We start from the raw sequence: 22,482 nt of genomic DNA on the forward strand, positions 1-22,482 counted from the left end.
TCCTTGTTGGATTGATCACTGTTAGTGCATAGGAATGCAACTGATTTTTGTGTATACTGCCATTTTGCAAACTTTTTTTATTAGTTCTGTCAGGTCTCTGTGCATGTGCAGTCTTTAATATTTTCTGCGTGTAGGATTATATCATCTATGAACAGACATAATTTTACTTCCTTCTTTCCAATTTGGATGCCTTTTGCTGTGCTTAGTCACTCAGTCATGTCTGACTCTCTGCAACCCCATGGATTGTAGCCCTTCAGGATCCTCTGTCCATGGAGATTCTCCAGGCAAGAATACAGGTGTGGGTTTTATTTCTTGCCTAATGTTATTGCAGTATTAATGCTGAAGATATTAACGAAATGGGGAAAGTGAGAAATGGTTAGACTTAGAACATATATTGCAGGTAGAACAAATGGAATTGTTGGCTTGCGTGTTGGCTGTGGGAGAAAGAGGGAAGTTAAGGATGGCCTCTAGCTTTATGTGAGATCGGCTGGCTGAATCACTGTGGTGCCATTTCATTAGATTGGGTAAATGAGAGAGTGTGCATTTGAGTAGGGAAGAGAAAAGCTCTGTTTGGACACATTACATCCATGAATGTGGATAATATGGGCTTCCCAAGTGGCTCAGTGGTAAAGAATCTGCCTGCCAATTCAGGAGACACAAGAGATGCAGGTTCAATTCCTGGGTCAAGAAGATGCCCTGGAGGAGGAAATGGCAACCCACTGCAGTGTTCTTGCTGGGATAACCCCATGGACAAAGGACCTGGCAGGCCACACTTCTTGGGGTCGCAAGTCAAACATGACAGGGTGACTGAGCATGCATCCAGGCGGGTAATATAGATAAAAACAGAATATGATGAGAAGAGATCAGAAGACAGACTGTTGTGTCTTCTGGTCTTGTAGTCGGTTTCTAAAAGCTCACATTTAGAAAAAGGAGAAAAGAAGGAGAACCAGAAAGGAAGCAAAGAAGAAATAATCCAAGGAATAGAATAGGAACCAAGAGAGTCAGAGAAACAAGGAGGAGAAAGTTTCAAGAAACAGACAGTGGTTAACTGTGCAAAACAAATTGAGGAAGGAAGACGAGGACTAAAACGGGACCTTTAAGTGAGCAATGAGGATACCATGACAGCATTTGACAGCATTTTCACCAGAATGGATAATATCTCTGCCTAAGTACAAGTAAGTTGAAAAAGCAAGTGGGTGTTGGAATTGCCCTGAACAGCTTTGAAGTGCTATACTAATAAGGTGGTGTTGATTTTAGTGTCGTCATAGAAACAAAAAACATGTCGGAGAACTAAAGCCACTTAAAACTCCTGACTCCAGCCCATCACGTCCCCTTGACTTGTTTGTGAAAGATGCCAGTAAAAACAATGAGAGGGGAGGAGCTAATTCAGATTTCTTCCTTTAGCTGCGGTCCCTAAGTAGAAATCTTCACTCTTTATCTTGAGAAGGAAGCCAGCACCATCTCTGACACAAAAGTTCCTTACAGCACAAATGGCTGTCTGACCAGAGTTCCTTCTTCTCTTGCCATTGGCTGACATTGTTCATAAAATACACTTTGCTGTTTCACTTTTTTTTAAAACAAGCAAACTGAATTACTTGGAGGAGGAAGACAGCAGAGACAGAGGATACAGAGCCACGGCAGCTGAAAGAAAGAAAACTCAGGTGAGCATTTTCATCTTTGCCCTGTTAACTTGTTAAAAATTGTGCTTTGCTATGTTTCATAGGAAGAAGAATAATTTTTTAAAGTAAGTTTATTTTGTTCTACTATAAACTTTTTTCTACTACATGGTACTTTAAAAAATATTGGGAAAGTACAAAAAAAGTAGAAGGAAGCAAAAACCACCACTGAGATAGCTGCTATTGATATTTTGGGGGTTATTTCTTTCCATTTATTATGTGCGTCTACCTATGATTTTAGTTAATTTTCATAGTCATGCTTGTACACAACAGATACGTTTATATTCCTTTTTTCCATTACAGCATACATTTTCCCACATTGCTGTAAATGCTTTATGATCATAATTTTAAATTGCTGCATAGTATTACATGGAGGAAATTTTCTGTACTTTGCCCAAGCATTCCCCTATATAGGGTCATATAGCATCTTTCCTTTTTTCATAGAGTGGGTCATTTGATAACATAAGATATATTTTTTTTCCTTTCAGAGTCTTGTTTTTTGAGGAGAGGAGGTTAAACTTGAGGATGTAGATTTCAGCTCTCAGTTTTACTGAGTTTCAGTTTTACTGAGAGGCACAGTGGGAGGGAAGGTGTGTATGAGACCGTGTGCTTAAAATCTGCTTGTGACCCTTTGGGGACCTCAGCCAGTGGTTCTCAACTCTGGCTGTACATTCCATCAGAATCATTCACTTCTGGGGAGATTAGAAACTTATCTTTAGAATAATTGAAAATTAACTTTGGTGAGGAGCCACTCATCTGTTGTTGTTGCTGTTGTTTTAACTTTTAAAAATTTCTCAGGTGGCTCTAGCGGGTGAGAAGCATAATGACAACCAACCTAGGTTATTTGTAATATTTCTCTCTCTCTGATCCATACCTGAAAGCAATACATTTTAAGGGAAAGGGGATGCACTATCAAGCAAGCTGTCTAAGTCTCCCTTTCAATACTGCCTTCACTGTCTATGAAATCCCTTCACATACAGTCGTTCATTTGATTCACATGAGTGCTGGAGTGTGTAACTCTTACTTTAAAATAAGAAAGTACAGCCAAGAGGACACAGGATCTTTCCTAGGGTCGAACCAGAACTGGCCCAATCTGGTTCAATTCAGGGCACATATATCTTGAGTAATGGTTATTGTAGAAAAACATTGTTCAAATTTTGTTATGTCTATATAATTGCATATTCTTTTAGCTCTTTACATGACATTGACATGTAATAGTTATTTACATGGCAATGATTATGATTTAGCAGGAAGAAAAAAGCAAGGTTACAAAATAGCATTAAAATATGGACTCATTTTTGTTTGAAAATATGTATATTTGAAGAAAAGTGAAAGGAAGTAAAGGCACAAACATTTGTATGTGTCTGGTTGGTGGTAAATCTTATAATTTAAGTTTATTTCAGCTGGTATTACTTTACTATTTTTTTTAACCACATTCATTGCTTGTGTAATAAAGATGTGAAGTAAATTGAATGGAATTGTTCTTGTCTTTCTGGTTGGCTCTTCTCCAGATGAAATGGTACCAGCTCATTTTACTTGGCCATAAAGAAGCCTTTCTTTTCATTCTTGATGAGTTTTGTTCATACTTGTCACAAATGTTCCTGTTGTTGTTAGCTAGCATGTTCTTATCATTGTTAGCTAGCATCACCTGGAAACTTACCAAGTGTCAGGCATTGAGTTAATTGTATCAGTTTTCCTCATCAATGCCCAATCTTCCCTCTGCGGATGAAGGTCTTGAAGCACAGGAGTAAGAGTGACCAAGAGGCAGAGCTGAGGGTCAAACCTAGTTCCCCTCTAACTCAAAACACATGTTTTCATTCGTGATGCCATCTTTCCTCCCTGACCTGAGGTCATCAAGGGTACCCCGCATCACGTACACATCACTCATTTGGGAAGAAAGTGATGTATTTTTTGTGGTGTACTCATTGCATTGGAAAAGCCCCTGATGCTAAGAAAGACTGAAGGCAAAAGGAGAAGAGGGCGACAGAGGATGAGATGGTTGGATGGCATCACTGACTCAATGGACATGAGTTTGAGCAAACTCTGGGAGATAACGAAGGACAGGGAAGCCTGGCGTGCTGCAGTCCATGCAACGTGCAGTCCATGTTGCAAAGAGTTGGACCTGATTAGTGACTGAACAACATTGCTATACTTCAGGATCACCTTGGGCATTTGAGTATCTCATGTGTGCTCCAGACTCAGGGCTTCCTGCTTTCCTAGTTTGTGTTGCTCACCAGACATCTGAGGCATGCTAATCCCCCAAGGCTAAATCTGGACAGTAGAAGCCTAACAAGTGATTGTGCAATGACCCAGTGAGCTCTGGTTTATACAGCAGCCAAGCTGGGCAATGTTGAGAAAGTCAAGAATTGGCCTAGGTTTTTCAGCTTTTCTGTGGAGCCTTATCAAATCCACAACAGAACCCACAGCACTGTATCTATGGTGTCCTCACGGAACTGCCCACTACTTCTTTGTGTTGGAATTACTTATGTGTGAGTCTCATTCCTTCTGCTGGATGAAGAACGGCTGAAGATGGAGTCTCTGCAGACAGCCCACTACACGGGCTCCATTAAGAATAAATGTTTTTATCGCTAAGTCGTGTCCGACTCTTTTGCAATGCCATAGACTGTAGCCCACATGGCTCCTCTGTTCTGTGGATTTCCCAGGCAAGAATACTGGAGTGAGTTGCCATTCCCTGCTCCAGAGGATCTTCCCAACCCAGGGATCGAACCTATGTCTCCTGCGTTGGCAGGCAAATTCTTTATCACTGAGTCACCTGGGAAGCCCTAAGAATAAATGGGCAGGTGTAAATACATTAATTCATCAATGAATGTGAACTTCAGTTAACAGCTTCTTTTTATCTCTATTGAACCTATTAACCTCTTTATGTGAATTGACCCACGGAGAATGGGTATAGTCTTGGACAATCTTTAAAGGAAAACTTCTCCTCTGGCTTGGTGGCAGTAAGGGCTGACTCCTTGGACAGAGAAAGTAATAGAAGCTGGAACAGCAACCTGGAACCAAAGAATCTTAAAGTTGGAGCATCCTCAGGAAGAGCCAGGGTTAGTGCAGAAGCTTTTTACATCTTCAGTATTTCAAGAAGAGGTTTTAAAGAAGCAAGCAGATCTGAGGAAGAACAAGAAGAAGGGGGGATATGTGGATAAGTCAGGGGAAGAGCAGCGAAAGGAAGAGAGAGGAAGAAGGTGTAGGAAGGGGAGTCTATTTGCTCCCGATGTTCATCAAGCTTGGAGAATTGAAAAGGGTCCAGTCCACGGTTATTATTTCTATTGCATGTTATGAAAACAAGAATATGTTTATCATGGAAAAAACAAAACACCATTCTCCAAGTAAGTGTCTTCCTGTGGGATTATAGTTTTAGCTTGTTTGTTCCTCTAGTACGGGAAACACAATCATCTAAAAAATGCTTGAAGGCATCACAGATTCTTTGAAATAAGTTTGTTTCCTTTTATTTTGAATCTTAACCTCAACTAGAATTTTGTTGTCTTGCAAATTCTGAGAGATTTGAAAGCGACTTCCTTTGTTAGTTGCAGTGGAAGTTATTGGCCCAGAGCTAGAAAGACAATTTGCAACCCTCAGAGATAAAAAGAGAGTCACCTCCTATGATGTCTGGGTGTCTTTTGCAACCTTCCTCTTGCCTATAGGCCATTGACCTGATATATTTCTGTCCTCGATGACTCAGCAGGTAAAGAATCTACCTGCAATGCAGGAGACACAGAAGACGTGTGCTTGATCCCTGGATGAGCAAGATCCTCTGGAGGAGGAAATGGCAACCCACTCCAGTATTCTTGTCTAAAAAATCCCTGTGGATGGAGGAGCCTGGCTGGCTACAGTCCAAAGGGTCACAAAGAGTTAGACACACAACTGAGGGGCTAAGCACTCACATGCATTCCTGTCCCCAGATCTTAGATTTGAACTTCAGAGACAAAAAGTTTGTGAGGAAAAATGCCTGGACATCAGTTCAGTTCAGTTCAGTTGCTCAGTCGTGTCCGACTCTTTGTGACGCCATGGACTGCAGCACGCCAGGCTTCCCTGTCCTTCACTATCTCCCAGAGTTTGCTCAAACTCGTGTCCATTGAGTCAGTAATGCCATCCAACCATCTCATCCTCTGTCGCCCTCTTCTCCTTTTGCCTTCAGTCTTTCTCAGCATCAGGGTCTTTTCCAGTGAGTCAGTTCTTCAATTCTGTTGTAAAAGACCGTTGAGAATTTTTTTTCCCTGGAAGATATCTATCATGAAACATAAAATGAGCAGGGAGTGGGTGAATCATAGTTTCATTTGCTCACTCACTGGTTATTTCTTTGTGCACATTTATGGCCACAAGCTATGCCAGGACCCAGGATACAGCAGTGACAAGTAAGGTGTTCTTGCTTCAGTGAGTGAACACTCTGCGGGGTAGGGATAAGCAGGAGCTAGTGGCTGCCCCATGGGTGGTGTGAAGACAGGAAGCACTGGAACAGCCAAGACCCAGAGGGCTCAGAGAACGCTCTTTCTAGAAGTGATTCTGGGAAGAAACTTGAGGCTGGTAAGAAAGAGCCTGGAGTAGGAAATGGCAGCCCACTCCAGTATTCTTGCCTGGAAAATTCCATGGACAGAGGAGCCTGGTGGGCTACATACAGTCCATAGGGTTGCAAAGAGTCAGACATGACTAAGCACACACACACACAAATAAAGGGCCAGGTGAGGAACTGGAGTTCAGACTAAGTAGGTAAGACAGAGTCTGGTATGTTCAGAGCATTGAACTAAGTTATGAGGCTGGAGTGGATTTTTCTGAGGACAGCGGTGGAGAGATGACAGCCTGTCGTGGGCGGCCTTGAGCGGGCCCCTGGGTGGAAAGAGGGGCTAGTGGGAACCTTGGGTAACAAGGCAGGCCTTCCTTGAAGGAGACATTGGGTGGCAGAATGAGCTGGGGCTGTGGGCTGAGGGGTGGGGGGAGCCGGCAGTGGGCTTTGTCCTTTGACCTCTCCCTTTTAGGTCACCTGTGTCCACTGTCCCCCAGGCTACTGGCAGCTCGTTAGGACACCTTCCTGGACAATTCTCCTGATTTTCAATTTTTTTGAGACCTAGGAAAACATTTTCTTCTTATCCTTTACAGCTTTCTTACTTTCCTTTACAGCAGGGGTAACCCTAATCTCCTAACCTCCAGGATCTAATGCCTGATGATCTGAGGTGGAGCTGAGGTAATAATAATAATAGACATAAAGTGCGCAGTTAATGTGATATGTCTGAATCATCCGGAAACCATCACCCCCGCCCTGGTCCACAGAAAAGTTATCTTCCATGAAACCCATCTCTGGTGCAGGAAAGACTGGAGACCACTGCCTTATAGTTTTCTTACCATTCTTTACAGGTATCCTGCACCTGGCATACTATCTTCCCCCTGGCAGTAGCCAGGCTTGCACAGGCTGCTGATGCCTTGAAAATGTGTGATGTGCAGGCTCCGTGCAGTTTCTTTCACGGTGTTGTCTCCCTGGTCCTCTCAGTGATGCCGAAAGGCTGAGTACTTGCTGAAAATGCTCAGGCCACCGCTAAGAGCTAGAGCTAGGGTTTGGATCCTGTTGGGATTTACTCCCCAGATTTTTCTATGACTTCATCCCGCCACTGTATCCTGCCAGGAATCATATGATGCTTAACTACCTACCTTGATCAATAATTCCTTTGCTCCAAGAAGTGAATTTAATAATGGAAGGTGAAATGCTAAGGTGGAAGGGGAAAGACAGAGAGGGAGTTTTCATTTGAATAAGTGGGCTTTAGGGGAGCCCCTGAGTTGTGTCTCGTAGTCACTTGGATTGTGGACAGCAAGAGTCCTGATGCTGACACAACCCCTGTGAAATTACTGAGGTGAGTAGGGCAATGGCCTCTGAGATCACACTTGCTGGTTTTCTGTCTTTGGAATCAGAAGACTTGGAAATCAGAGGCTCAGCTGCAGAATGAGTCTGCGACGTTTCTTGGATGTTTCTTGGATCAGAAATTGGGTTAATAACAGATACTTCCAATCTTCATAGACTGATGAAGTGCATTAGAAAACAACTTTTTAAATGCTCAGATTCTTTATGAAATTAAATCCATAATCAGCTTTGCTGCTGTTGTTGTTGTTCAGTCACTCAGTCGTATCCAACACTTTGCAACCGCATGGATTGCAGCACACCAGACCTCCGTGTCCCTCACTCTTTCCTGGAGTTTGCCCAAGTTCGTGTCCATTGAATCAGTCCACTGATGTGAGCCAAGCATCTCGCTGTCAGAGGCAGAAAGGCTCTGGCTTGGGTGTTAACCCTCCCCTAGGGTTCAGTCCCCTGGGATAAACTGTTTTCTGGGAGCATTTTCTCCTCCAAATAGCACATCAAATAAGAAAATTGTGCAGAGACTCCAGTACTAAGGCGTAGCTCTCCCCATATATGTCCATAACCCATGGGCACCTTTGGGCACGGGGAAATTCTCGAGAATGGAATTTTGGAAGAGCATGTGCTAACTGACCCGGACAAGTGGTCGGCAAAAGAGAGAGAAAAGGCAGCTGTTGCTAAACCATCAGCAAGACGCTGCGACTCAAAGAGCTGACATTTTGACAACGCCAGTGCTCTCCAGATTGTCACCTTTCATGCATCCGTGCTGATCTTTGCCCTGATGGTGGCCCTGGCAACACGCTTCTTCTCGAGGTTCTTCTTCCTGCGTCTGCCCGCCTGCATTTGCGGTGGTGAATGTCATTGACCACACACTCTGTATCTGCATCAGGTTCTCCTTTTGGTCGCAGCAGGCCAGAGCTCCTGTGCACTGCATATGCACCCCACCCCCATGGGGCCTGACAGACAGTATTTCAAGCAGCCTGAGGCTGAGTCCAGGCAAGAAAGTTTCTGGTGGCTCCCAGGGCTTCCATCCCTAGATCAGGAACATCCCCTGGAGGAGGGCATGGCAACCCACTCCATTATTCTTGCCTGGAGAATTCCACAGACAGACGAGCCTGGCAGGCTATATAGTCCAGAGGGTTGCAAAGAGTCAGAAACACAACTGAGTGACTAACACTTTCCCCGTTCCTGTTTGCCAAATCCTGTGGGGTTCCTGAGAAATCTGCGGAGAGATGAAGTCAGGCCAGGCAGCTTCCTTATAAAAGAAGCCAGTGAGAGGAGGCAATTATAAGTAGAAAACTACTCAGAGCATTCAGTCTCCCACAGGGGCCCTCTGCCACAAGGACTCCCACCCTTGCTGCAAAAATTCACTCAACTCTTCCCCTGATGACAGAGACCAGATTCAAAGACTGTCCCTTGGGTCTTCAAGCTCCCCAGGAATTCCTGGAAAATTTCATGAAGAGCACACTGACTTTTCTGTCTGCCAAGCCCTGGAGTGAGTCCGGTACAGTTTGGTTGGGATCTGGGAGGAGAGGTCAGGTCTTACGAGCTTTGTAACTTGTGCACATGAACTCCTAGGCAGAGGACAGAGAGGAGACAATGAAAGTCAGGCCCTGGAGGGGAAGCTTCAGTGTCATCCTATCAGGCCCAGGACTCTGGTTGAGGGGTCCCGCTGGGCCCCAGATCTGTTAAAGAGATCTTGGCAGCACAGACTGGAGAATTTGCTCCTGGGGGAACTTCCCAAGCCCTGAATGCTATTTAACACCTACTGGTTTATAGCAGATCCGCTAGCACCTCTTTCAGTGACAGGTTGACATCATAGCTATGAAGTGTGGGAGGAAAATGGCATTTGGCAGACAAAGGACCATTAGGCTGGTGGTACGGGAAAGGATGGGAGGCATTGGCACTATGGGACAGATGGGGCAGAGAATCAGAGTGGCAGAACACTCCAAGATGCTGACTCCATAGAACAAGGCTCTGAGTGGTTCACTCATCTGCCCCCTGTTTATTTTAGAAGCCCAGAAACCAGCTCCTCATTCAAAAGATATGGTAATCTCAGATCTGTTCGTTTGTATTTCTGTTTTGATCTGTAAGCATCTAATTCACATTAGCCCTTGAAAAACTCTATAAGTATTAATACAAGACTGTTTCTGGGAGGCTAAAGAAGTGTCTCAAGCTATACATTTCCACCTGGACATTTGGAGCCTGTTACAACTGAGGGCTGAGCTAGCAGGGTTGGATTTCAAGAACAAGGCACTCACTGATACTTCTCTGTTTTGGAGGGTATATTAGCTACCACTTTGGGGCCTCTGGGATTCTGAGGCTGTAAAACCTTTCAATCCAGAGGGTTGAGTCCTCTTTGTACAACTTCAGGGAGCTAAGTCTATGAACTTTTACAGTAATAACAGCTAATGATACAGAAGGGCTTTCCAGGTGGCTCAGATGGTAAAGAATCTGCTTGCAAATGCAGGAGACCCAGGTTTGATCCCTGAGTCAGGAAGACCCCCTGGAGAAGGAAATGGTTACCCACTCCAGTATTCTTGCCTGGAGAATTCCTTGGACAGAAGAGCCTAGCGGGCTACAGTCCATGGGTTTGCAAAGAGTTGGACATGACTGAGCTACTAACAATGTTAATTCTTTAATTCTTCCCTGGTAACTCAGACAGTAAAGAATCTACCCTCAATGCAGGGGACCTGGTTTAGATTCCTGAGTTGGGAGGCTACCCTGAGAAGGGAATAGCTACCCACTCCAGTATTCTTGATGGTGAAATAACGCTGAAAGCTCAGCCTCTGTGCACTGGTGCTGAAATGAATCTTGGAGACAAAGTTTGGGGTGAAGTAGAAAAGAATAGCTTTATTGCTTTGCTAGGCAAAGGGGGCACAATGGGCTCCTGCCCTCAAAATGGTGTATCCCAGCCCAGAAGGATTTGATGAGGAGTTTTATAGCAAATGATTCAAGGGTGGGAGTGGTGATAAGATTAGCGTGTGTCCAGAGCCTACACTCCTCTAATCTGGTCTCAGTTCAGTTCAGTTCAGTCCCTCAGTCATGTCCAACTCTTTGTGACCCCATGGACTGCAGCAGGCCAGGCCTCCCTGTCCATTGCCAACTCCCAGAGTTTACTCAAACTCATGTCCATTGAGTCGGTGATGCCATCCACCCATCTCATCCTCTGTCGTCCCCTTCTCCTCCTGCCCTCAATCTTTCCCAGCAGCAGGGTCTTTTCAGGTGAGTCAGTTCTTCGCATCAGGTGGTCAAAGTAGTAGAGTTTCAGCTTCAACATCAGTCCTTCCAATGAACACCCAGGACTGGTCTCCTTTAGGATGGACAGGTTGGATCTCCCTGCAGTCCAAGGGACTCTCAAGAGTCTTCTCCAACACCACAGTTCAAAAGCATTAATTCTTTGGCACTCAGCTTTCTTTATAGTCCAACTCTCACATCCATCCATCACTACTGGAAAAACCATAGCCTTGACTAGACAGACCTTTGTTGGCAAAGTAATGTCTCTGCTTTTGAATATGATGTCTAGGTTGGTCATAACTTTTCTCCCAAGGAGTTAAGCATCTTTTTATTTCATGGCTGCAGTCACCATCTGCAGTGATTTTGGAGCCCCAAAAAATAAAGTCTGACACTGTCTCCACTGTTTCCCTATCTGTTTGCCATGAAGTGATGTGACTGGATGCCATGATCTTAGTTTTCTGAATGTTGAGCTTTAAGCCAAAATTTTCACTCTCCTCTTTCACTTTCATCAAGAAGCTCTTTAGTTCTTCTTCACTTTCTGCCATAAGGGTGGTGTCATCTGCATAGCTGGGGTTATTGATATTTCTCCTAGCAATCTTGATTCCAGCTTGTGCTTCATCCAGCCCAGCCCAGAGTACATATGATGTACTCTGCATATAAGTTAAATAAGCAGGGTGACAATATACAGCCTTGATGTACTCCTTTTCCTATTTGGAACCAGTCTGTTGTTCCATGTCCAGTTCTAACTGTTGCTTCCTGACCTGCATACAAATTTGTCAAGAGGCAGGTCAGGTGGTCTGGTATTCCCATCTCTTTCAGAATTTTCCACAGTTTGTTGTGATCCACACAGTCAAAGGCTTTGGCATAGTCAATAAAGCAGAAATATATGTTTTTTTGGAACTCTCTTGCTATTTCGATGATCCAACAGATGTTAGCAATTTGATCTCTGGTTCCTCTGCCTTTTCTAAAACCAGCTTTATGGAAGGTTATGGAGGCTGGAGTCTGTTTCCTGCAAGAAATGGAATGACAGAAAGACTTTCATGCCCAGGAGCCCCACTGGGAGCTCAGTTTCACTAACAAGTGTTGCTTTCTCCAAGGTTTCCTGTGACCCAGGTTCTAACCTCATGGGTTATCTTGCTTAATTCTCACAGCAACCTAGACAAGTAAGGACTATTGTTTTAGTTATCTCCATTTTATTGATAAAGAACTGAGGCTCAGTGAGATAAGGTCCAAGGCCACAGAGTTGGTGAGTGAAAGAACCAGGTTTCAAACCAAAGCTTTAGCTCTCACCTGCTGCTCTAGTACTGCTTGCCTGCAGTAGAGGGGAACCCCTGTCATCCTTTCAGCATCTTTATCATTAAATCACCTCTCAGTCTTTCATGGGGGTTCCCTGGTGGCTCAGACGGTAAAGCGTCTGTCTGCAATGCAGGAGACACGGGTTTGATCCTTGGGTTGGGAAGATCCCCTGGAGAAGGAAATGGCAGCCCACTCCAGTATTCTTGCCTGGAGAATCCCATGGACGGAGCCTGGTAGACTACTGTCCGTGGGGTCGCAAAGAGTTGGACACGACTGAGCGACTTCACTTTCACTTCCAGCCTTTCATATTTTTACTAATGCTCTGAGATCCTTTTCATCTCTTTATCATGGGTCTAAGCCCACACTTTGAGATTTAATCACGGTAGTTGATGTCATTGAGTCCTCACCTTTAAAGTGTGAAACACCTTAAAGTCATCATGCCACTTACAGATGAGGAAACTGAGACTCTGAGAAGATAAATTGTTTGTGCAAGATTCCCAAACTTGTAAGTGGCAGATTTGGCTCCTTACACCGACATTTCTGTGAACTTTAACAAGGACATTACAAGAGCTGCAGGAGTGATGAGAGAGACCTATGAAAAGTGTCGGTTGGGTAAGGCGACATGCAGAAGGTGATGCAGGTGTTAAAGAAGAAGATTTGGTTTGACTAGAGTTGGGCTTTCCTGGTGGCTCAGTCAGTAAAGAACCTGCCTGCAATGCAGGAGACCTGGGTTCGTTCCCTGGGTTGGGAAGATCCCCTGGAGAAGGGCAAGGAAACCCATTCCAGTATTCTTGCCTGGAGAGTCCCCATGGACAGAGGAGCCTGGTAGGCTACAGTCCATGGGGTCGCAAAGAGTTGGACATGACTGGGTGACTAAGCACAAACACACACACAGAATTGGGTACCTTGCAGACTGGGGAGGAGGAAGATGGAGAAGAGGGGGAAAGGTGGAGAGAACAGAGTAGACAGTCCAGTGTTCAGGACTCCATGCTTCCAATGCAAGGGCCACAGGTTTGATTCCTGATTGTGAAACTAACATCTCACATGCTGCAGGACATGGCCAGGAGGAAAAAAAAGTAGCAGAGTAAACAGCACGGGTACATACCTGAAGAAGTGCAAATCCAGTCCCCAGCTTCCTGGCACTGAGGAGCAGTAAAATTATAGCGATAATGCCAGCTTCATGGTTTGCAAAGTGCTTTACCCGCATTTGCTTCTCTTGGAGCTCTTTTCTGTTAGAGTCAGCGGAGAGCATTATCCTCATTTCACAGATACACTTCCCCAAATAAGCGAAGTGATGTGTTAGCCAAGGCCACATGTATCTAGAAACTGACAGAGCAGGACCCAGGCTTCTGTGCTTTTTCCACCGTCTGTGGCCTGGTGGCATGGCTCCGTTAGCTGACTCTCATTTATAAAAATACAGGTATAACTGTGACCAGTGGTGCAAGGTCTTAACAGCTAGAAATTGGGAGAGCTGGAAGTCAAATTTCAGGTTCAGTGTCCATTCTGCTCTAGCTTGGTTCAGGTGTATGAAGTTTGAGGAGATAGGACAAGAAATGAACAGAAGAAGAGATGGAAGCCCATTTGAAGACGGGCTGAGAGTTAAGGGGGTGTCTGCAGAGAAAAGAATGCGTCTTTCCTCCCTGATTTCCTCCAGCAACAAACACTTCACAGAAGCTGACTGAGACTTTCTCACCATAGCCTTGACTAGACAGACCTACTATTTTAGATCCTTTCCTGATATCAACTTTTCCTAAGATTTTGTCCAAGTTCTGACTCCAAAGTCAGGGCCATATGGACAGGACTCTGTCCTTTTCTAAAAAGGCCATTGGTAATAGAACACATGGGCTTCCCAGGTGGCTCAGTGGTAAAGAATCCACCTGCCAGTACAGGAAAGGCAGGTTTGATCCCTGGGTCAGGAAGATCCCCTGGAGAAGCAAATGGCAAACCACTCCAGTACTCTTGCCTGGGAAATCCCATGGACAGAGGAGCCTGGGGGGCTACAGTCCATGGGGTCTCAGGAGAGTTAGGCAGGACTTAAAGACTAAATAACAACAACCCATGTAGGACATCACAGTGCATTAGATTTCCCTGTGCTACACACTGTGCTCCCAACAGTTGTGTATTTTGTACATTGTATTGATAGTGTGTATCAATCCCAGTCTCCCAATTTCTCCCATTCCACCCCTTTCCTCCTTGTGTGTGCATGCTCAGCGGTGTTTGATTCTTTTCAGCCTCAAGGACTGCAGCCCACCAGTCTCCTCTGTCCATGGAATCTTCCAGGCAAGAATGCTGGAGTGGGTTGGCATTTCCTTCTCCAGGGGATCTTCCTGACCCAGGGATTGAACCCATGTCTCCTGCATTGATAGCAGTAGTGTTAGCTGCTCAGTCATGTCTGACTCTGCGACCCCATGGACCATAGCCCACCAGGCTCCTCTATCCATGGGATTCTCCATGACAAGAATACTGGACTGCATTGCCATTCCCTTCTCCAGAGGATCTTCCCGACCCAGGGATCGAACCCAGGTCTCCTGCATTGCAGGCAGATTCTTTACTGTCTGAGCTACAGGGAAGAACATTGATAGGCAGATTCTTTGCCACTGAGCCACCAGCAAAGCCCCGTGTGTGTGTTTTTTGTGTGTGTGTATTTGTTGTTTGTTTGTTTTGACTGCACCGCATTGGCTTTGGGGATTGAATCTGCGACACAGCAGTGAAAGTGCTGAATTGTAACCACTAGACCACCAGGGAACTCCCTGTGGTACTTTGTTAAAAAGCCCTAGGAAACTAATACAACTCTCATTTCACAAAGGAATGGATGCTTAGAAATGCTCATTCCCCCAATAGTAAGTGCTTCCAAATTTAATTGACTCTAACATAAAAGGTAGAAAGTGAAAATGAAGTCTGTCGTGTCCGACTCTTTGTGATCCCATGTACTGTAGCCCGCCAGGCTCCTCAGTCCACGGGATTTTCCAGGCAAAAGTACTGGAGTGGGTTGCCGTTTCCTTCTCCAGGGGATCTTCCCAACCCAGGGATCGAACCGGGTCTCCCGCATTGCAGGCAGACGCTTTACTGTCTGAGCCACCAAGGAAGCCCCCAACGTAACTTAGAGCTCTTTAATTCCAGACATTTGAACCCTGGCTTGTTGATCTGGCCCATTAAGTAGGGATCTTCTTCATCTATCAAAATCATATTCTAGATAAGTTATATAATAACATCAGCATTTCACAGGGAAGATTTTATAGAACATTAGTTCTGTAGAATAGTAGAATGTTTCAATATGCAAAAACGTTTTCAGAGTAAAAAAAAATAAAGAGGGACACCCTGTATTAATCAGACTTGTTTTTTTTTCTTATAGGACCTCCTTGAGCTTTGACATGTGTTATGAATCTCCAAGAGAGGGATACTAAAGCTTGCTGTGTCTCTCAGGCTGATTTGAACACAGAAGCCTTTCCTTACACAGAACATCTCATGGAATTCGTAGTTTGTGGAAGATACTTTGGGAAGTGCTGAACTAAAGAAAAGACTTTTTTTTTTCTTTTACATTATTTACATACCAACCGTATTTTCTGAGTTGCATCTTCACATCAGTCTCTGAAGGAGAATTGAAAAACATATTTGCCGTATCGGAAATACATTTACAAAGCATCCATTTGGGTAGGTTAATTTAACTAATGTTTTACCATACTTCTTTTAGATCATTCTGTGAATTCTCAGGGTCAGTGTCTTCTAGTCAAAGGCCTTTAGGAACACCCCTGTAGTTGGACACCATTGAGTTTATTGACTTGTTGTATCAAGGAGAATGCACACCATGGGAAATCAGAATATCTCAGGAAGAGGGTGTTGGAAAAGAATTATTGCAGGAATTGTGCTTGTGTTAGGTAATTTGGGGCTTAGATTTAAAAATGGAGGACTTTGCAGAAACAAAAATGGTTATTAGTTCTTATAAAAAACTGTAAAATAGGGACCCAGACTACCATACCCAGACAATGAAATTATGTCCCCCCAAGCCACTTGTTTTTTCCCCTAGATATCTAGAAGTCTGCCCCTACCTCTGCAGTTATGGGCTGTCCTGTAGTATTTACATAAGTAAGGCAAGAAGTGTTCAGTATAAATTTCTCTTTGACTAGAAAAGAAGAAATTAAGAACCTTGTGATTATCCATGACAACTATGCCTAGTAAATTTACATTTAAAGCAATGCTTGGTCAAAGATAAACAAACCTGCACACTTCTAAGAGTGGTAAGACAGATTTTATTCAATCATATACTATTGCAATTTTTTCAATAATATACTAGTCCAACATGAACTGAACTCAGAAGTAACTAGATGTTTTATCTTATTTATTTAAAAAAAAAATACTTACTTATTCATTTATTTGGCTGTACCGAGTCTTAGTTGCAACACACAGGATCCTTGTTGGATCCTATGGGATCTCTCACTGCTGCACTTAGACTCTCCAGTCATGGCGTACATGCTCAGCAGTTGCAGGGCGCAAGCTCAGTTACTCCATGGCGTGTAGGATCTTCCCTGACCAGGGATCAAACCCACATTCCCTGCACTGCAAGGAAGATTCTTACCCATTGGACCACCAAGGAAGTCCCTGCTGCTGCTAAGTCACTTCAGTCGTGTCCGACTCTGTGCGACCCCATAGACGGCAGCCCACCAGGCTCCCCTGTCCCTGGGATTCTCCAGGCAAGAACACTGGAGTGGGTTGCCATTTCCTTCTCCAATGCATGAAAGTGAAAAGTGAAAGTGAATTCGCTCAGTCGTGTCCGACCCTCAGCGGCCCTATGGACTGCTGCCCTCCAGGCTCCTCCGTCCATGGGATTTTCCAGGCAAGAGTACTGGCGTGGTTTGCCATTGCCTTCTCCAAGGAAGTCTCTAGGTGTTTTAAAAAGAGAATGAGAAAAAGGAGAGAGAAGGGAGTGAGCAGGGGCTCAGTAGAGTCAGGGAATTTAAAAAATTACAAATAGGAAGGAGGGGTTGGGTCAAGGTGGAAAATATCTGGGTTTTCTAACTGGTGCTTACGAGATTAGGCTCCTACCCTCCCACACAGGCTTGAGGCAGAGGCCCTATGTCCAGGTGTTGGCTGGAACAAACACTGAATTCTTTTGACAGCCTTGAGTTTTCTCAGGCTATGTAAGAAGGGGAGGTTATGGTCATCCTCGAGATGCAGTCTTGAGTTGTTCAAAACTATGTTAGTGTTTTTATGTTAGTTGTTATTCAAGTCAGCGTGAGCCAAGGTTGACACCTGGTTGACGAGGACTCAGAGGAGCCTGGCTAGAGTTTCATCAAGAAGAGAATCTTTGTCAGCTTCCAAAGCAGAAGATGTGTAATTGATGACTTTCTCCAGGGTCACAGACAAGTTTTAGATGATCTTCATCTGGACCCTGGGCAAGAGTTCCCCTAGTCTGAGACTTCAGCTTCAGTCAAATAAATGAATGGTTATTCTGCATTCTAGAAGTTTATCATGAAATGAAATGAAACATATAGTGAAGACAGATGGTAAAACAATAAGCATATGGTAAGACATAGCCAGTATTTTTTGATTCAAGTTTCAAAGAAAAGCTAGTATTTCTCTCTGTTTCATTAAAACCTGGATAAATGTAAGCAATGAGCAGGAAGCAACCTTTTGTATCTGTTTCTTTTTGATTCAGCATGGAAAGAAAACTTGTGTCCTTATCTCCATCCATATCCGCATCAGAAATGGAAACCAACAGCACCTTCAGTGATCACCATAGCAACAGGAACTGCACAGCTGAAGACTTTAAGAGAGAATTTTACCCCATCGTGTACCTGGTAATATTTATCTGGGGAGCCTTGGGAAATGGCTTTTCCATATATGTTTTCGTGCAACCTTATAGGAAGTCCACATCTGTGAACATTTTCATGCTCAATCTGGCTACTTCAGATCTCTTATTCACAGCCACACTGCCCTTCAGGGTGGACTATTACCTCAGAGGGTCCAATTGGATATTTGGGGACCTGAGTTGCAGGATTATGTCTTACTCTATGTATGTCAACATGTACAGCAGCATTTATTTCCTGACTGTGTTGAGTGTGGTGCGTTTCCTGGCAACCGTTCACCCCTTCCGGCTCCTTCATGCCACTAGCGTCAGGAATGCCTGGATTGTTTGTGGCATCATATGGATCTTTATCATGGCTTCCTCAACAACGCTTCTGAACAATGGCTCTGAGCTGAAGGGCAATGTCACGTTGTGCTTGGAGCTGAATCGTAATAAAGCTCCTAAACTGAAGACCATGAACTACATTGCCTTGGTGGTGGGCTTTCTGCTGCCCTTCTGCACACTCAGCATCTGCTACATGCTGATCATTCGAGCTCTGTTGAAGGCGGAGGTCCCAGAATTAGGGCTGCGGCTTTCTCACAGGAAGGCATTGACCACCATCATCATTGCCTTGGTCATCTTCCTCCTGTGTTTCTTGCCCTATCATATACTGAGAACCCTCCACCTGCTTCAGTGGACGGCGGATATATGCAGAGACTCGCTGCATAAAGCTGTGGCCATCACACTGGCTTTGGCGGCAGCCAACAGCTGCTTCAACCCTTTGCTTTATTACTTTGCTGGGGAGAATTTTAAGGACAGACTAAAGTCTGCACTCAGGAAAGATCATCCACAGGAACCAAAGTGCAGCTTTCCTTTCTGTGTGTGGCTGAAAAACGAAACAAGAGGGTAAGGGGTTCTTGGGCGAGGCTGTTCCTACGTCTTGTGTCCACCTTCATTCACATGTGGTCTCCAAAAGACCATCTATTTACACCATTCCCAACAAAGGTCGATTCCCAAGATTTAATTGACTATGATTTTATTATAAGACCTACTGCAAATTTTTCATTAGGTGTATCTTCAGTGTTTGAGCCTAAATAAGGAGTACAACAGGAAAAATCCCCATTAGAGTCTTGCAACCAGAAATGTCAGACTGGGAGAATATGCTGAGCACAGTGGCTGCTGCTTCTCATCAAATTCTGTATCAGTCATATCTCTGGCCCACTAGGCATTCTAAATGCTTAGTTTTAAGACAACCCCAACGTTTCCAGCTTCTCTTGTTCCTCGTCCTTCTTCAATCTCCTGTTGTTATTGTTGTTCAGTCATTATATATCTGACTCTTTGCCACCCCATGGACTGCAGCATGCCAGGCTTCCCTGTCCTTCACCAACTCCCAGAGTTTGCTCAAATTCATGTCCATTGAGTCAGTGATGATAACCATCTCATTCTCCTGAGATACAGCCAATTAACAAAGCTATTGGAGGCCCCAGAACAGATAAGAAAAGCATCCTTAGAATTCAGGGGAAAGATTGTGAAGAGGAAATCTGCCCTCTAACAAAGCAAAGTCAAGGTCCCCAACAGGAACTGAGGGGAGAAAAAACGGAGAGAAGCCCTGGGACAAGAGAGAAAGGGGAAAAAGAATTTCATTTTGCACTAGGAGAGGATTTCTAGTGCAAAATGAAAATCCAAAGGCAAAAGCTATGCCTTTCTCTTGTCAGGGGCTTAGGAAAGACAGGAAGATTAGGAGAAGGATGCGGGGCATTGCCCTCGGGGTGGAGGGATTATGTGCAGAATAGGAAAGAAGGGGGTCAATTTTACTCTTGAGATTTGGGTTCAGGCTGTTTACTGCAGTTCTCATCCTACAAGTTAATCCATTTGGATGGGATAAACCTCCAGAATAAAGGAGATGGTGCTAAGGGTTTGGTTGGGCACTCAGAGAGAGGGTAAGCTGGAAGGCAAGTTACAAAGATTGTGGTACCCCTGAAATTCTATGAAATTCAATGAACATTTGACAGAACATGAGAAGGGTGGCTTTCTTCTGAGAGAGTGTAGAAAAGCACTGGTTTGTGGGAGGTGGGGTCCTGTCTGCCCACTGAAGCAAAACCAAGTCGACTACCTACTGCCACCACCATGACCACTGTACTGTCAACAATCGAGTGCCCTCTCTGTGCTGGGCAGACTGTGCAAGGCACTGCGCTGTGCTGTGCTTCGTCACTCAGTCATGTCCGACTCTTTGTGACCCTGTGGACTGTAGCTCACCATACTCTGCTGTCCTTGGGGATTCTCCAGCAAGAATACTGAAGTGGATTGCCATGCCCTCCTCCAGGGGATTCCCAACCCAGGGACTGAACCCAGATCTCCCACATTGCAGGTGGATTCTTTACCATCTGAGCCACCAGAGAAGCCTGTGCAAGGCACTACTCATCCATTAATCCCACTTAACCCTCACACCAAAGCCCTGTATTTTCATTTTACAGATGAAGGAACTAAAGCCCAGAGAAATTAAGAATTTTGTTCAAGTTCATAGAGCTCCACAAGAATTTTAAAAACATCTGTGCAGAGGGGTTGGCTAGGTGCTTCACCCACCGTTTCCCTGGCAACCCTCCAGGGACATTACTTGACTGTCTTAAGTGAAAGCTTTCTTCCCTCATCAGGTACCTACCCCTTCTTACTCTCATGAAAAGACTGAAGGCTGAAGTTTCTCTCTTTGGAATTAGCCCCAAGATAGAGTGGAGGGTGGGAAGGAGGTGGTGTTCTGAAACTAGGAAGAGACTGAGGGGAAGTCCTCATAGTGAAGAGGAGCCTCAGAGTTCTTTGGTCACTCAGCTACCAGAATGCTGACAGACACACACCTTATCAAGACACATGCCTGGAGGATCCTTCTACAGGACAGCAGTCAATGACTACTACACATCGGAGAAAAGGGCCAGAACATGAAAAAGCAACAGTAAATGAGAGGGTAGATAGAAACATTTTCAGTATGAAAGGTCTCAACATTTTCAACACCTTTGCATTTTTTAACAGAACCCTACAGGAGAGTTTGCTTCTCCAAAATAAGAGAATAAACCAAGATAAAGGAAAACATGACATCTAGAAAGCAGAGACTCCAACACAGGATAAAGATGAAGAAAATTCCTAGGACGTTGGTGTGTAGCAGAAAAATAAGAAATTGATTGATTTACACGTGTTGGAGAGATTTATGTCTTTTTTGGATAGCGTGGGATGAACTGGTAAAAATACACAGGAAAATAAGCAAGTTAAAAGAGAAAGCAATTATTAAATACTAGGGGGAAAGAAACTGATGTTCAAGAATGGAAATAAAACCATAGTACACTACATGGTTCAGCTGTGAACAATATTTACATAGAGAATATAAATAGCAAAATACTGTGATATAATTTTTTTCAGGAAATGAGGGAGAGAGGTTGTGTGTGTGGAGGGAGGGGTATAAGAAATCTATGGCCCTTATCACAGAAAATGCATAATAATTAAAGCTAAAGAATGATAACTACCTGTATAAAAATGTTATTTAACAATAGAAGCTAAAGTGCAGAATAAACAGTAAAAATAATTGATAGGATTGCCTTTGGAGAGAAGTTGGATATGGGAAGATAGGGTGGGGATTTCTCTTTTCCTTTTAATAACTATTTAACTGTCTAATTTGTGACTGTGTATTGCTGAAATAAAATAAAAATTAAGTCAAAATTAAAATTTAAAATTAGAATTAATTTTTCCTTAAAAAATAAAAAAGACAAGGAAGAAAAGAAAGGCTACCAGAAATGGAAATTGAACACTGAGAGAAGAAAGGAAAGAAGAAAAGGAGTACATTTGGATCTGGGCCCCACCCAGCCTTGCCATGCAATGGAAGTTCCATTTTGAGATAAGGGGAGTCTGGGGTCAGGGGTGATTTGGCATGTTAGAATTTTTTTTTAGTTACAAGTAACAGAAAACCCAACTACAAGGGTTTAAACAGTCACTATATTACATAACTGAACCATACAAAGGAAAGCTGGGCTTCAGGTCCTATTCAGTCAGGATGTCTTTGAGGCTTCCTCTTCAGGTTTGGGCTTGGTCCCAAGGCTGAATCACCTCATGGAAACAAGCTGATTGCAAAACAGCCAGGGGCTGCATGCTTCCTTACTTGTATCCAAGAAAGTGAAAGTGAAGTCGCTCAGTCGTGTCCGACTCTTTTCGACCCCATGGACACCAGGCTCCTCGGTCCACGGGATTTTCTAGGCAAGAGTACTGGAGTGGGTTGCCATTTCCTTCTCAAAAAAAAAAAAAAAAAAGAAATAGTATCTCCTGCCCAAGTCATCTAACAAAATCACCGGCTTCCTTCTGATAGACCTACTCAGATTACATGGGCTTCCCTGGTGGTTCCATGATAAAGAACACCCCTGCCAATACAGGAGACCCAGATTCGATCCCTGGGTTGGGAAGATCCCCTGGAGAAGGAAACAGAAACCTACTCTAATATTTTTGCCTGGGAAATCCCTCGGACAGAGGAGCCTGGTGGGCTACAGTCCATGGGCTCAAAAACAAGTCAGACGTGACTCTTAGTGACTAAACAACTCAGATTACACACCAGCTCCTTAAAAAACCAAGAAATAAGGGATTGCTCTGACTGAGTGAGGACAAAC

General features: G+C 44.1%; 1 protein-coding gene across 1 annotated transcript; it reads left to right on the plus strand.

The window, feature by feature from the left end:
- Positions 1-1,280: 1,280 nt before the first annotated feature.
- CYSLTR2 (cysteinyl leukotriene receptor 2) lies at positions 1,281-21,560 on the plus strand. Its single transcript, XM_019971287.2, has 4 exons — positions 1,281-1,661; positions 15,416-15,714; positions 17,717-18,751; positions 20,867-21,560. The coding sequence occupies exons 3-4, from the start codon at positions 17,718-17,720 to the stop codon at positions 20,934-20,936; spliced, it is 1,104 nt and encodes a 367-aa protein (XP_019826846.1). The 5' UTR covers positions 1,281-1,661; positions 15,416-15,714; position 17,717; the 3' UTR covers positions 20,937-21,560.
- Positions 21,561-22,482: the final 922 nt, after the last annotated feature.

The sequence above is a fragment of the Bos indicus genome, chromosome 12, assembly GCF_029378745.1.
Source record: "Bos indicus isolate NIAB-ARS_2022 breed Sahiwal x Tharparkar chromosome 12, NIAB-ARS_B.indTharparkar_mat_pri_1.0, whole genome shotgun sequence".
Taxonomy (NCBI): Eukaryota; Metazoa; Chordata; class Mammalia; order Artiodactyla; family Bovidae; genus Bos; species Bos indicus.